Source organism: Argentina anserina, chromosome 4 (assembly GCF_933775445.1).
Source record: "Argentina anserina chromosome 4, drPotAnse1.1, whole genome shotgun sequence".
In the NCBI taxonomy this organism is placed as follows: domain Eukaryota; kingdom Viridiplantae; phylum Streptophyta; class Magnoliopsida; order Rosales; family Rosaceae; genus Argentina; species Argentina anserina.
In genome coordinates this window covers 15,475,163-15,490,934 of record NC_065875.1, presented here as the reverse complement: position 1 = coordinate 15,490,934, position 15,772 = coordinate 15,475,163, and the positions used below count along the sequence as shown (strand labels likewise).

The 15,772-nt window shown below is 37.8% G+C and overlaps 2 protein-coding genes across 3 annotated transcripts; one reads left to right on the top strand and one right to left on the bottom strand.

The window, feature by feature from the left end:
- Positions 1-2,470: 2,470 nt before the first annotated feature.
- Positions 2,471-4,841, top strand: LOC126791199 (inactive beta-amylase 9). Its single transcript, XM_050517613.1, has 3 exons — positions 2,471-2,805; positions 3,202-3,684; positions 3,782-4,841. Exons 1-3 carry the CDS (start codon positions 2,581-2,583, stop codon positions 4,664-4,666), a joined length of 1,593 nt encoding a protein of 530 aa, XP_050373570.1. The 5' UTR covers positions 2,471-2,580; the 3' UTR covers positions 4,667-4,841.
- Positions 4,842-5,648: 807 nt separating this feature from the next.
- Positions 5,649-8,448, bottom strand: LOC126791203 (tubby-like F-box protein 3). 2 transcript variants are annotated; one of them, XM_050517620.1, is made up of 6 exons: positions 8,021-8,448; positions 7,454-7,541; positions 7,085-7,214; positions 6,820-6,999; positions 6,103-6,584; positions 5,649-6,003 (listed from the first exon to the last, which is right to left on the bottom strand). In XM_050517620.1, exons 1-5 carry the CDS (start codon positions 8,324-8,326, stop codon positions 6,116-6,118), a joined length of 1,173 nt encoding a protein of 390 aa, XP_050373577.1. In that variant the 5' UTR covers positions 8,327-8,448; the 3' UTR covers positions 5,649-6,003; positions 6,103-6,115. The 2 variants fall into 2 exon arrangements, with proteins under 2 accessions (XP_050373577.1, XP_050373576.1); XM_050517619.1 differs by having other exon boundaries at positions 6,103-6,599; positions 8,021-8,447.
- Positions 8,449-15,772: the final 7,324 nt, after the last annotated feature.

The following is a 15,772-nucleotide window of genomic DNA, read 5'->3' as shown; positions in this document are numbered from 1 at the left end:
AAAAAGAGGTGGCGCCTTATTATTCCACACTCATTCCACGTCCTTCTTCATTTCGATCTCCAACCTCTGTATCCACAAATAAAAGATCTCACTGTGTTATACAGCCAACACAATTATTGAATTCCTAGGTTGGAGTTGGATTAGGGCAGACAAGGACCTGAGCGCTTGATAAGGTGGTTTTAATCTAGAAAGCTTGGTTATCCTATGTCGGCTACTGGTGACTGGTGAGTCCCATATACCAAAACCTAGTTAAGTTTAGCCAGCTGAAATAAGTTATTTGGTTAAAGAAAATGATATGTATAATTACAACATCACAACTAGAAACTAAGTATTATTAGTGACTTCGTGTAGGCGTGTTGTAGCACGACATTCATGAATAAAGACAGAGTGGAAAGTTGGAAGAGAATTCTTCAAATACAAGCGAATGAAAGAATATGTGATTGATCAAATAGTACTCCAAACTCAATACACGTTTTTTCAACACTTCAGAGTAATACACGTACATTTCTATACTATTGGCATCGTTTCTACACATTGACACAAAAATAATGTTTCTTAATTTGCACGCTTCACTACCCAATATGACTGATGTAATTATTCGTATTCAACAAAAGTAATTTACATATGAGATCAAGAGACTCCTCAAATCAAGTAACTTGGTTTCCTTACTTGCAAAAGTTTAAATTAAACATGAGTGAGAAGAGATAGAGAACTGAATTAGAGTCAAAATACTGTAGGAATTCAAACAAAAAATTACGTGTTGAACCTATCAACTTGTTTTGATCGATGTTAAAAACTTAAAACTAAGAAAAGTACCCTCCCAACTTGTTACTCTATTGAATGTTAAGAACAAGAAATATTTCCCTATCTTATATAAATCAAAGTAAAAGATATTAGTTAAGGATAAGGCAGGTCTAAATCTTAAATCCAAATGAGACAACACAAAATCTAGTTATAACCAACACCTTGAGAGCTGAGATCAAACCACATGGCTTTGTCCTCGTACCCAAGATTCAAAATATCAATATCAGTAGATATATCGTTTTTTTAATGGAGATATCGGATATATCAGAGATATATCAGGGATATTAGAAAAAAAAAACATCGTTCATGTTCCAAAATTATTTATTTATTTATTATTGAATTACATACAAAACAAATATAATTATTAACTTTATATAGTATTAGAAAAAAGTTCTAAGTGTTTGAAAAGACGCACATTAGTTAACAAAACTATAATACTCTACCTAAAACATACGAGCCATATAATACGAATTGTAATAGTTAACATGATAGTCATATATCTATTTCGAGCTGCTGACATTTTCTCTAAGAAATAGATAGTAAGGATGAATCCTAACTCAATGATTGATCATATACTTCTCCAAACTGACCATAATCGTAAATATGATAACTAGATTGATAGATGATTTCATGGAATTTTGGATATCCTCTTCTGGATACCCTTTTATTTTGGATTCTCTCAAAGTCAAGGAGAGCACTTGTCATTGATATGGCTTGACTCTTAATGGTTACGACTTGAACCTTCACTCCTCATCCAGATATGTTTTATGTTCTGTTTGAATAGAGAAAATTAAGGAGGAATTTAATTAAATTCCGGAAATTAGACATTTTTTCTCTTGTTTGGGTTGAAATTCCTAGAAAAATGCATATTCTATAGGAAAAGATAAGGGATTAGCATGTTTTTCCTATTTATTTTCCATGAAAAATAGGTGTCATTATTCAATTCTCAAATTTTTATGCAATTCTAACCATTTTAAAAATATTTAGGGAATAGTACCCAAACAAAAGAATTCTCAATTTTTAGAATTTTATATTATTAAAAATAGGATTCATTATGAAAATAAAATTTCCATCAAAATAAAATTACTTTATCCAAACACAGCATTACGAAAAATTAAAAATTAGTCGATTGAAAGATTACTCTTCTAATTTTTTTTATATCTCTAAAGACTTGAGGTGATTAATTAATCAAAACTCTTTTATGAGACTGAGACATCCTCAAGTTGAAATTAATTTTTTTAAGTGAAATGTTTTTGATATTTCTTCAACATATCGAAGATATATCGTAATTATCATAAAAATATCATAAATATTTTAATAAAACATTTACTCTTAAAATATATTATTTTTTAATAGAAATATCAAAAGATATATCGGAAGATTTTAATCCTTGCTCCTACCCGTTCTCAATGATTGAGAATTCAAGGTTTAGGAATTACATTTTGGATAAGGAAGTTTATAGATCACAAAACCACCTGTTTGGTCCTCAAAAAAAAAAGTCCAAAAAAATGCGGCTCTTTTCTCACTCGACGCGTGGCGGATTCCCCTTGGTCCACCTCGTGTTCTTTATTCGCGCGTAAAAGCGCGTCTGCGGCTCTCAATCGTTACGTTGTTTATATAAACCCTTCCTCTCCTTCGTTGTTTATATAAACCATTTCCACTCACAAAGCTCTCGAATTTTCGTTGATAAAATCAAGAAACAGCTTCTGGGTTTGATTTTCTGTGCTAATTGCTGACTGTACTGGGTTGTGTAAAGATTTGATCTTTTTCGGTAAAATGGAGGCGTCTCTGGTTGGAAGCTCTCAGGTGAAGATTGGAAGAGCTGAATTGGGGCATAGGAAGTTTGGGTTTTGTAAACTGAGTGGTGATTTGAGGACCCAGATAAGCTTTTCTCAGAGAACCAGCTGGAAAAACGGCCGGCTTCAGTTTACTCTCCGGGCGGTTCAGTCTGAATCGGTTCGACCCGTTAAAGCTCCGGGTTGGTCCAAAAGATCCAAAGCGGTAAGGACCTTCTTCTTCTTCTTCTTCTTCTTCTGAGCGTTTATATTTATGTTTAAGTGGTTTTTCATTCAGATTTTAATGAGTCTTGATTGTCATAAAGATTATACTTCGATTGATACATGAAATAATAAAAACGGGTTACGGAAAACAAGAAGATTTTGATGTTTAGTATGTTCTTAATTTTTGGGGTCACATATCTTGATGCTTTGAGTTTGTAAATACCTGATGCATAGAATTTTGTCCTGTGTTTTGTTAAAAATGTAAAGATGAAATGCTTGAAATTACAAGGATACTTGGTACTATGCTATCTATGTCGGGACAGTTTGGTTCTAGGATGAGCTAGTTGTCTCGACTGAGACTGACTCGGTTTTCTCGCTTGTTTTTTTTTCTTTTCAGAATGATGGGGTGAGACTATTGGTTGGGTTGCCGCTGGATGCAGTTTCAGACTGCAACACGGTGAAGCATGCCCGAGCAATTGTGGCCGGACTAAAGGCACTGAAGCTATTGGGAGTGACAGGTGTGGAGCTTCCGGTGTGGTGGGGAGTTGTTGAGAAAGAAGCCATGGGGGAGTATGAGTGGTCAGCGTACCATTCTCTTGTAGAGATGGTTCAGAAAGCCGGTCTTGAAGTCCATGTATCACTCTGCTTCCATGCTTCTAAACAACCGAAGATCTCACTGCCTGATTGGGTGTCCCGCTTAGGGGAGTCCCAGCCTGGTATCTTCTTTAAAGACAGATCAGGGCAGCAATACGAGGACTGCTTATCACTGGCTGTTGATAAACTTCCTGTTCTCAATGGAAAGACTCCAATTCAAGTTTACCACGATTTCTGTGAAAATTTTAAAGCTTCTTTCTCGCCTTTCCTTGGTTCCACAATCACGGTAAGCAGTCATCATTAAGTCTAAAAGCAAAATTTAGTCATCTTAAGTTAAGTATGTATGTTGAACTTTCAATAACTCCTGTTTTGCTAAATTTCAGGGCATCTCAGTGAGCCTAGGACCAGATGGTGAGCTTAGATATCCTTCTCATCACCAGTTAGTCAAAAGTGGCAAAATTCCTGGGGTAGGTGAATTCCAGTGTTTTGATGAAAACATGCTTAGCAGTCTTAAAGAGCATGCTGAAGCAACCGGAAATCCTCTATGGGGTCTTGGCGGTCCCCATGATGCTCCGAGCTATAATCAGTCACCGGACTCAAACGCCTTCTTCAAGGACCATGGAGGATCATGGGAGTCATCATATGGTGATTTCTTCCTGTCCTGGTACTCAAACCAGCTAATATCTCATGGAGATCGTATCCTTTCCCTTGCTTCTTCAACTTTTGGTGAAACAGAAGTTAAAGTATATGGCAAAGTCCCTCTAATGTACTCTTGGTACAAAACAAGGTCTCACCCATCCGAGCTGACATCTGGGTTCTATAATACGTCCACGAGAGATGGTTATGAAGCAGTCGCAGATATGTTTGTGAAAAATTCCTGCAAAATGATATTGCCAGGATTGGACTTATCAGATGTACATCAACCGCACGAATCCCATTCTAGTCCGGAGTCATTACTATCCCAAATTAGAATGGTTTGCAGAAAGCATGGGGTTGAAATTTATGGTCAAAACTCATCAGTTTCAGGAGCTCCAGGAGGATTTCAACAGATAAAGAAGAACTTGTCAGGCGACAATGGGATAGACTTGTTCACTTATCAGAGAATGGGAGCTTATTTCTTCTCACCTGAGCATTTTCCTTCATTTTCTGGATTCGTCCGAAGCCTTAATCAAATAGAAATGCAGTCAGATGATCTACCCGATGAAGATGAAGCTACTGAATCTATTCATGTCAATTCAGAAGCAGGAATCCACATGCAAGCGGCTTAGTATGAAGTAGAATTGTATGAAGTAAAATTGTACTCATGTAAATATAAACGTGTTTTATACTTGTTATCTGAAGAGCAGACGGCGCAAAATTGTATAAGCCGAAGCATTCCAAGAATTGTAAGCTGAACCAAAATACTATTGTCATTTGAGAATCGAGATATTAAAACTTGCCTCAGATTTTATTAAGTGCGAATACGCTGAGCCAAGAGACTGGTCAATTGAGACATTGAAGAATGCCTTTCTCAAGCGGTTGAAGCCTTGAACAACTTTTGTACGCTTCAATCAGAGAGTTTTTCAGCTCTGGATAATAAAAGTATGTACACGTATCTGACCCTGGGATTGTCAAAACGTACAAAGTCAGAGAGCAGGCAAAATGTGCTTGAAATTTAGAGTATAGTTCAATAACGCTCAAGTGACAAAGGTCAGGAAATTAGTTCAATACCTTCAAATTAATCCAAAGAAATAAGTTTTTTGCAGAAAAATATGTAGAAGCAAGTCAAGCAACCTAGTTAAAAGCCAAGTTCTATTACAGAAAGCTGGTATATATACATTTGGGGTTTTGCTTGCATAATAACGAGGGGAGGGGATGAGTTCACAAACAGAAAGTGTGTGGTGTGTGTTATGTTCTGGACGTTGAGTAGTGAGCAGAGATGGCTAAATAGTACACTGGGTCTTCCCTTGAAAATAACTGAACAGAGTTCACTGGTGTTGGGTTGGTGCCACAAGGAAGATTTGCTATGCAGCAGCAAGCTCTTTGGATTCTTTAGTACACTTTCGTTTTCCTTGTTAGGCTGTTAGCACTAGCTGTTCCTTGGTTAACTTAAGTTGAAGAAAAGAATTTCTCTGTTGGTTGTGCTTGGAAGTACTTGCTAGTTGCTAGTTGTAAACTTGCGTCATTGGAAGACTGATTGAAAGATCAGTGGATCAGCAATGCGTATATATGTCAATGTGTTATTTGCTTGAATAAAAAGAAGAAACATACTAGCTACAGGACTATTGAAATCCATTCTGGAAATTAAATTCGACTGTAGTTGGGGCAAAGTCAAATTGAACAAACGAACAACAATTCATTTGATGATCAGACAGCCTATAATTCTCTACCTAGCAAGTGAAATTTGAAGTCGTCAAATGGCAAAAACAATGTCAGGCTTTCGTAGGAACACTTGGGTATATACATTAAGTGAAATATACATATGTGGATGAAGAGAACCAACGCGTGATCCAGTAGTTTGAAGCCTTTAAGCATGCTCCCTGCATAAGAAGATCAGCTGCGATCACCTTCACAAAATAGTCTCATTGAATTCAACCTCCTAAGTGATTTCCAAACCTTGCAGCTCCTACACCAGTAGAAATATATCGAATTTATCATAATGCACGTAAAGAGATGGTGACAGAGTGGTATCCATGTACACTGACTAAAGGACTAAACCTCGTACCTGTTTAAATATCTTATTCACAAGCAATCTTGGTGTCAAAGCTACTGAGGCAGATTGAAAATGCCTGGAATGCTGATATTGGGTACCTGTAATCCATGGTAAACAAGTCCTTTCCCACTTTTCCGAATTGGAGGACAATCTTCTCATGCTCTGGCCCAGCTGGCCCATTTTCTGGAGAAGCCACCAACTGAAAGTTTTTCACTGAAGCAACTGTCACTCTTCCATGAAAGTTCAAACACCAACACTGGAGTTGTTCATGCCACCTTGGAGCTTTGTTTCTTAACATGATTACCCCATCTTTTTGTTTGGCTGATGGCCCTAAGAAACTTTCCATGCGAGTTGATTTCGAACCGAAAAATGGAAGGGATGGAAAGAACTCGGAAGTACTACTTGAAAAATCTGCCTGTGTGGGTACTACTCCTCCAGGTTGAATAGCAGATGCAGGAATGCCATCCATGGTACATTGCATTCTCCTTGGACCCCTGCTTGTACGAACTCTGAATTTTTTTAATTTGTTTAGTTAATTGTAAAAAGCAAGTGCACCCTCATCTACTATATCAAATATATATATATATATATATATATATATATATTTGATGTGAAAATTGTGAAAAAGAAGAGAAAGGAAAGCATTAACCGTCCTCATGCAGAAGAAGTTTATATATGTCTGATATAAATTCAATTCTAGAGGTAACTTATTGTGCAAAGAAGTGTTACCTGGAACCCAACATATTTAGTTCGTAGGAAATTTGAGCCACTGGATAGTTGCCAGCAGGGACCCTAGGTGAAACTTGTTTCAAATTTACTAGCCTAGTGGACCGACTTTTTGTAAATTTGGCTCCCACATCAATTGGCTGCCCATCAAAGATAGTGAACTTTGTTCCCAAAAAATTTGATCTTCAGAAAGAAAAATGAGAAAATGTGTTAGTACTTGAACTCGCAGGAAAATAAGTACAAATGTATATTGAATGATATACCTCACCTCAGTTTTCCAACATAGTTGCTGCTGCCTTTTGACATATCATCACCATGCAGTGAGATGATATAATCGGTGCAGGTTGGGCGCTTATACTTGCGAGCAGCAAGTAGGAACTTTCCCTCATCAGTTAATGCTGCCATGGACACCACCAGAAGACAATAAGTTAAAATCATTACAGCTCAAAAGAAAGCAAGAGGATAGGACCACTACATACAGAAACAGCAATATCTTGATAGTGAAACCAATACCTAAATGACCTAACAAAATAAACCTCCACCGGAGAAGGAAAGGCCAAAACTTTCAACCAGAAAATTATCTACAATCCGCAATGTACTACTTATATTCTTTTGTTATCAATAAGCATATGCTCACCACGGGTCAAACCGAGGCAAAGATAATACGTCTGTGTGGACCGGTTCCGCTTTATAAAGCACCGTAGGAGTTCATCCCTTGGACCAGGCTGCCACCAACAACATCAAAATTCAGAAACAACTCAAAACTTTGCAAAATCAGAGATTATCGCACAAAAACAATAGTTTGCAATATCAAATTCACATTTTGACCCATCAAACTTCATAAACATGGCTAAGAAACACTATCTTGACCATAAAAGCCGAAAATCAAATGGGAATTGTCATGTGTGAAAACCATTCAGTGAAGTGAGTAAGCAATTTTCTTTGTAAAGATTACAACTTTATCCAAAACCAATCCAACTAAGCAATGACCACCACCACAAACCCCATCATTTTCTGTTAATTGCAATGCAGTAATATATCAAACACACACTTCAACTACTATTAAAAACAGACTCAGAACGAACCCAAATACAAAAAAATCAATATGAAAACAAATCTCAAATTAGAACAACAATTACCACAATCAACTTATATTAAAATCAAATAAAAACAAAAACTTTATCAGGGTTAATCAAAACCAGACCTGCTTGACGGAGACGGGAAAGGTGAGCTTCCCAGACAGCTCAGGAGACTTAACGATCTCCTTGGTCAAAATCCGCCAGCTCCGGCAGACTCCGGCGCAGGCGACGACGCTCTTCCGCGGTGGCCAAGCGGCCTCAGAAGCCTCAATTCGCACCAGAACCTCTCTCAGAAGCTCCTGAGGCATGTGGGCCCAGAAGCTCTGCTTCACCGAGTCCCCCACCTCCGGCGCCGACACCGCCGACCGGTCCTGAACCACCCGCTGCGACCGGGAGAACCTCATGTCCTGGAGTAAGCTCCTTATTGACATCTCCGAATTTCAATTCACACAGATAAAGTTTGCAACTTTGTGATGTTTGTGGGTTTTTGAGAATTGGATGTTTAGGGATTTAAGAAGATTGAGAAGAAGAAGAAGAAGAAGAAGAAGAAGAAGGGATGGAGTGAGGGACTAGAAAGAGAGAGAATATATTGTCTCTTTCTCTCTCTACATTTTTTGTTGGGTTCTTATATTTTCACCCTTTTTACCTTTTTATACCAAACAAAAGCAGGTTGCTTTATTTACTGTTGTGGTAAAAGGGTGGGTGAAAAGTGAAAAGTGAAAAGTGAAAAGTGAAAAGTGAAAAGTGAAAAGTGAAAAGAGATGGTTGATATTGTAAGCAAGACGGAAAGGAGTAAATGATTGGCAATTTGCTCTAAAAAGCAGCAGAAATCAAAGGTGGCAATTTGATGAAACGTGATGTTGTTTGGATTTATTGAATATTTAGTCAATATTGGAGGTGGCTTACTGTGAAAAATGTGTGCGTGAGATTATTTTCTTTAAAATGGACCATTTGACATGAGAATATGGTATAGAAATGCTTCTTGTATTGGAGTTTTATGGTAGGTAGGCATTTTCATAATCTTATCTAACAATATCCCCAACTTGACTCAAAAATTGAATCTAGTATGGTTGGTTCATGCATGAGATTGATCTGTTTAATTCGCATGTTTAGAATCCAATACAAACAGTGGAATATTTCTAATTTTCTTGATTAAAAACATTTAGAGATGAACACTAGTAGGCAAGTGGTTTGCTAGTTTGCGCATCCTAGTTATTAGGAACCCCTTTAACTGAGCTTTTAGGCCGTAAAAACTTTTAGGGATACTCCAACCGGTCGAATACAAATTGGTAAGTGAATTACGATTAAAACTGCTGCTAGAGAACATCCTATGGTTAGGGTAGTAGCAATGTTTTTTCAGGGAGAGTGGCTCGCTAGAAGTATCGGTAGACTATTATGCATAACATGAGAAATCGTCTAGAGCAAGAAATGTGAAGTCGTTACATGTGCAAATGTACATCATCAATTCCTCATAGTAAGACACGATTTGGTGATAGTGTTTGAGAAATTTACAAACGATTCAACTTGACATCATTCCACAAATGCGACCTTATAAAGAACCCTAACAAGAGCCGGACGCTCACCTTGCATTACAAAGGTCCATAGTCTTGGTGAAACAAGTATCTTCTAGACATCTTGAACACACCAAAAATGATCAGTTTAAAGGATAACTTGAAATCCAAACGCTACCAAACACATAATATGGCTAAGCTAATGCCCTTAAGTTAAGACGCAAAAACGATACAAGAGAGAGCACCCAAGCAATAGGGCATGAAGAATATGACAACTATTCACAAATACTTCTTTTTTTATGAGTCATGATCACTTGGTCAACAATTGAGCACCAAGTAGCGCTCAACTGTCGTTTGATCTAACTGTTTGGCCAGATCAGACGGCGCTCAGTTAAGAGTCATCTGGTGTTCAATTGTTGACCAAGGGAACGATGCTCCTTTTTTTATTGCCAACTGCCAAGTCCTACATTACACACATTGTGACCACTGTGAGTAATAGCATATGGTGCTATCTTAATAATGCTGCAGTTGAAAATCCAATCCAAAACGCAACATGTTGCTAATAAAACGACCTCAGATTCAATTATTGTCATTTCTTACATGTTTGGTATTGAGGTCATATAGTCTTTCCTAGTCTCAATCGATGCCCCGACGGAGCCGCGGAGGAGAAATTTTGCCGTCTTATCAAGGTCATCTTCAACAGTTGTTGACCTTTACTTCCCGTTGGGTCCGTAACGGCGATGCAAATTTACCAAAAGAGGCTTCCCTGTCCGGCTGTTTATGTCACATATTAAGGCTTATATATCCTCTTATCTTCTCCATTCTTGTCTCCATTGCAGAATTCATCTGAAGCTCCATGTTGAATACGATAATTTGTATGACAACCTTTGTTTTTGGTATAAGAGAATTCTCGATTCTTTGTCGTAGCTCTAATAGTTTTTTTTTTTTGGTAATTGCTCTAATAGTTCTATGTTGAAGGATTCTCGTTGCTTTGAATTGATTATATTTTCTAAATAAGCACGGAATTGATACTAACGGATAGAATCCAAAACGAAAAATGGGTAAGAAATTTTAGGACAACTATAGATTTGATATACGCACAAGAAGAATACCAACAAAAGCACCAAAGAATCAAAGTTTGCTGGGTGCGAGTACCCCGAAAATTCTGTCTAGAATATACAGAAGGCAGTGACTGTCATACTCCGATACTAATCATATTCTATATGTTCTTTTCCTCTCTCTCGTATACTTAGACGGCAAGCAGGCTTACAAAGACAAGAGTATGATGCCAAAGCCAAAAGGGAAAGCAAGTTTAGCACAAAACACATAATGTAACTTTGGTGTAAGTTATAAGGGAGAGGGAAGCACCTATTTGACTCATCAACTTCCACCAAGAAAATGGTTTAAGATGATTAAGACATGTTTGGCCTGAAGGCAAAACCTGATCAAGAACAAAATAGCATGGCTCACTCAGTGCCTCTGGAAACTTTGCAAAAAGGGATGAGGTTTTAGTATTTTGTGATGTTTCCAAAGGCAACATGAAAGCCACAACCAACAATGATTATTATTGCTACAACAACCCAAAACCATCCAGCTTTTCCATTCATTTGCTTCACAAAAAGTGAAAGCACATACTCAATTGGTAAGGATTAAGAAAATGATGCTTTGAAATAATTATAATGGCAATGTTTCTAAAGGAGGATGAGTGCCAACCCTATTAATTACATGAACAATATGATATTCCCAGGCATCCCAAATCTACACCAGCCTTGACTCATCTTTAACTCCCATTGATACTTCTAAGGAACATATAATACACAAAGCTGTACCAATAAAGTTATAATCTATAAAGACCACTCAATGGAGATCTGAGTTTAATTCGATATATAAAGAAAGGAAAGGGAAGGAGAGCATATATGTAAAGAGACCAAGACATCAGTCCCTACTTCATGATATGCAGACAAGCTCTCACACCACGAGATATCATGTTATGTGTTTAGGGATAAGGAAGACACAGTAGTTGCCACAATGCAATGCACAGTTTAACAATTCCCTTCTATCCAGCTACACAGACATATCAGATATTTTATTTAGAACAATGTTCATTGATGTTCATTGAAAATTAAAGACTAAGATACTTGGGCATTCCTAACACACTAACAAGAAGCTGTCTACGTCTGTTGCTGTCAAAAATTAGTCTCGTGCTGCTTGCTGTCACAATATTGTGCCATTCTTTCATTGCATCATTTGCATGAATGCTAATGGACAGTTGTATACTTACCAGGTCATACAGAACTTCCACTTAAATTCACATTGAATTGGAGCAATATGCCCCCATCTATACCAACTTTGGATAGCCACAAGAGAAAATGATGTAGTTTCTAGCATATACTTGCATGCTTGAGGAGTTGCTAATGATTCATGACATCAAGTAACATACTTGATTGACATCACATACTTGTTTAGTTGAGAAATCAATCTAATACTCAGAACTAATTTGTTACTTTCGAATTTTCCTGGAAAACCAATGGTATGATCAACTAACCTGATATTACTCATGAAAGCTGTTTAAATAACATCTGGCTGGGAAGGGGTGGATATCAGAAGCTGTTTGAATTGCAATAGAGACAAATACCTACTATGCTCAATTAGGTAATGGGGGTAGCATTTGATGCAATAGTGATCTGTGTTTCCTCTTTCATCTTACCTTGGCTGAACTTAGATTATTAGTACCTGATATTATGTCTCTTTTTTTTTTTTTAAGAAGCCTGATATTTTGTTTCACAGTTCAATCTAACTTTGTAGTGTATATATGTACATATTTTTTTAAGCATCGGAGTTTGTATGAAAAAGTTACGAATCAAAAGAGGTTTTAGGTATTTTTGAAAAATAGTATAAATAAGAGGTTAAATGGAAAAAAATCAGAAAGGGAGAAAATTCAAATCGACACGCGCACTGTTCATTTCTCCCCAAAATTTTGGCCGGATCGTTTTTTCCGTCGTTCTCCGCTGTCCGACGACACCACGACTCGATCCACATACCCATATGATCAGCTCGACATCCTCCTTTGATTGAGCTAAGCCTCGAACCACACCGGTCGCCGTGCATGGCGCAACAATGGTCGAAAATTTCAACAAATGTCATCGTCGCCACTGCAGCTTTTTCCGGCGGCTCCGGAGCTCGGGATTACTTATGTTCGGCTTTGATCCTCCTTCTGGTCGTGATTCCATGCACCTTGAAGCTCGATTCGAGCTGCAAATTGAAGATTCAAAAGTCAACCACCCCCAGTCGGAATCTTGTCGATTTTCGGCCATTTCTCGACCTATCTGAGTTTGGGTGCATGTATGAAACTTGTCTATGTTGATGTGATCTAACTTTGATGATGGAGTCGAGTGGTTTTGGAGTAATTGGAGGAGATGGCGCATGGGGCCCACGTGCAACCATTGTGGCGGCGCTTGAGGTAGTAATTGGAGCAATGGGTGGCTCTGTTAGGTTGTAGTCATTGATACGAACCCAACGAAATATAATTTGTCAAATTTGGTTATCGTAAGAGCCATGTGGAGATTTTTAGGTTTAAGGTTACGAATTTGTGATCGTTTATGAATAATTGATTTTGGTGTGATATTGGGTTATTATTTTTCTTGGTTAATTATATTGATTTTCATTTATTTAATTTGGATTAAAGTATGAGGATTATACAATGTCTTATTTGAGATTTTGGAGTTGTTGACGATATATTCAGGAATGGGATTCCCAGGAGTTGAACTACGAGTGACTTGATCCTTTTCAAAAGGGTACGTAGATAGCCTGGCCAAGATTTGGGTGCAACCACCATTATTTTAGATTAAATATCCTTTAATGATCTATATTGGGTTCAAAGCGTAAACTTAAGTTGGGTTGTTGCAGTGGTATCAAAAGTGTACTAGAATGATGAGGTGTGGGTTTCGTGTGGGTCAGTGTGTTTGAACATTTAGTTAGTGGTTTATGAACATGGTGATCGGATGAATACTCGATGAGATTTTCTAGGTTGAGGTTTATGTATTTTATATTATTTTGATTCACCTTATTCCTCTCGACAAAGCCCTATCAACTCGTCTATTTCATGGGAATCAATGAGGTATAGACACCCCTATCAACTCAGCTATTCCATTGGAATCAACGAGGTATATGCACCTTACCTCTTGGCTATTTTCATTAGAGATGATAATTTTGTGATGGTTTGATATTATATCCGGAAGGGTGGTTGTATATTTTTTTACGAGTGAGGCTCGGGTTATGCTATGGGGCTTGTGTCAGATACTTTGAGGTGAGCGTATGGAACAAGGAAGAGAGGGGATGAACCGGTAGATTACAACACCGGAAGAGAGGAGATGAACCGGCATATTACAGAACCGGAAGAGAGGGGATGAACCAACAGATTATATAACCGAAAGAGAGCGCATGAACTAGCAATGCAATGAGAGTATGGAATCAGAAGAGAGGGAATGAACCAGTAGAGCGTAGAAGACGGGAAGAGAGGGGATGAACCGACAGTGGTATTGATGTTACTGAGTCGCTAGAAGAGAGAGGATGTACTAGTGGACTCCAGATAAAGATGTAGAAAGAGAGAGGATTGGTGACTCGTCGAGTGTTGTGTGGTCTCGTATTTGCTCTCTAAGTGGACTTCGGCCTAATTACAAATGCATGCGATTCTATTTTTATAAATTGTGGTTTAATTTTCTTGTGTGATCATGTTGTGTGTTGTGTGATTGTTATTGACCCCGTCTTCTTAGTGGGTTAGGCGGTTGCGGTTTAAGAAGAGCTACAAACTCTTGGGGTCGGATCATGTATGTGGTGATATTTATATATTTATGATTTGTGATGGTGGAGTTTGAGAAATTGTGGGGAGCACGGAGGCTCCACGAGTTGAGTTGATCTGGAGATTGTATGTCATTTTCGTGCAGGTAGGGTTGGCTACCTTCGAAAGAGTCTATGTCGAAATTTTTGGTATATCTCATTTGACAGTAGTTTTCACACGATCTGCCTCAATATTGGGGTAAATTTTAGGGCGGGTTGTGTCACGGTCGCTAAACCTAGTTTTGGTGATGGTGGTGGACATGACTCACATGAGAATTCCTTTTATTTTACAGGTAATTCTTGTCATTCAATTGGCTATTTTGCAAATGCCAACCCGATCATAAATCATAGCCCAAATGTTCGTATGTGCAAGCCCGCATCTTTCATCTCTTCCCAAAGATCTATAGCTATAGAAGTTCACGCGCATCAATTTTACTCCTCAGCACCTCAATCATCATCGTCCATCGGAATGGGTGCGATAATTTCAATTCTCTACCACCCTCGCCCTGCCAAAATTCTTATTGGGAAACTGAGTGATTTTGTTTCCTTACTTCCAAGACCTGTTGAGATTCTCCACAACCCCATCTCAGTTTACTGTCTGTACCAAATCTCCGCCCATAACATCGCTATGTGTATGCTTTTAATCTGGGGAGTTACTCCCATCCACCGGAGGGTTACTGATGAATGGGGATTTTATTGTGGACTCTAGGCGACGGTAACGGCTGAATTCTTTCTCTGACAAAAATAGTAGTTATTTTGTCATTAGAAGGTAATCAACCAAATTAACTACTATTAGAAACAAATAATTGTGACATTAACTTATTTAACGGGTAACATTACATAATGTCGTTTGATGGTAGTTGCTTCGTTCCTCTTACAATTTGCATTGATTTTCTTCATCGAATAAGATTATCTTCTTATTTTTTTGAAAGAAGAGATTATCTTTTTTTTTTTCAATAAGATTAACATAGAAAGTAGGGTGATCATTAAGATGAAATCTGTACCAACTCAGCTTATTGAAAGAATCAACATCCGAACCATAAAGCTTCTCTATAACTTTCCTCTTGGCATTCAACGCAACCTTGTTCGTGAAGTCAAAACCATATGCTGACTTAAACTTGTTCATTATTTCAAACGGCCTCATACCAAGGTTATAGCTAATATTAGTTTCAATATAGGAGCTAACAATTTTGGACCTTAGCTGCCTATGTTTCTGAGTTCTAAGCACACCTTTACACTTGTGTACAACATTCAATTCTGTCACATAAAAGCAGTCATTAATAGTAGCTATTAAACCTTTTACATACCACTCACACCCCTCAATTCCATAGTTTTCACAAATAACATGCACAAAAAGTGAGTCATTCCTCGCCAGAACATAGCAAAAACATGTTTGAACGTTATACTTTATTAACTTGTCCCGCAATTGAGCAATGCTTGGAAACTTTTGCCCAACATGTTTGATGAATGAACTCCATTCATTCGATAGGTAGGACTTGTGAGGTATGTCTTTAAAGGCATCCCCTAAAT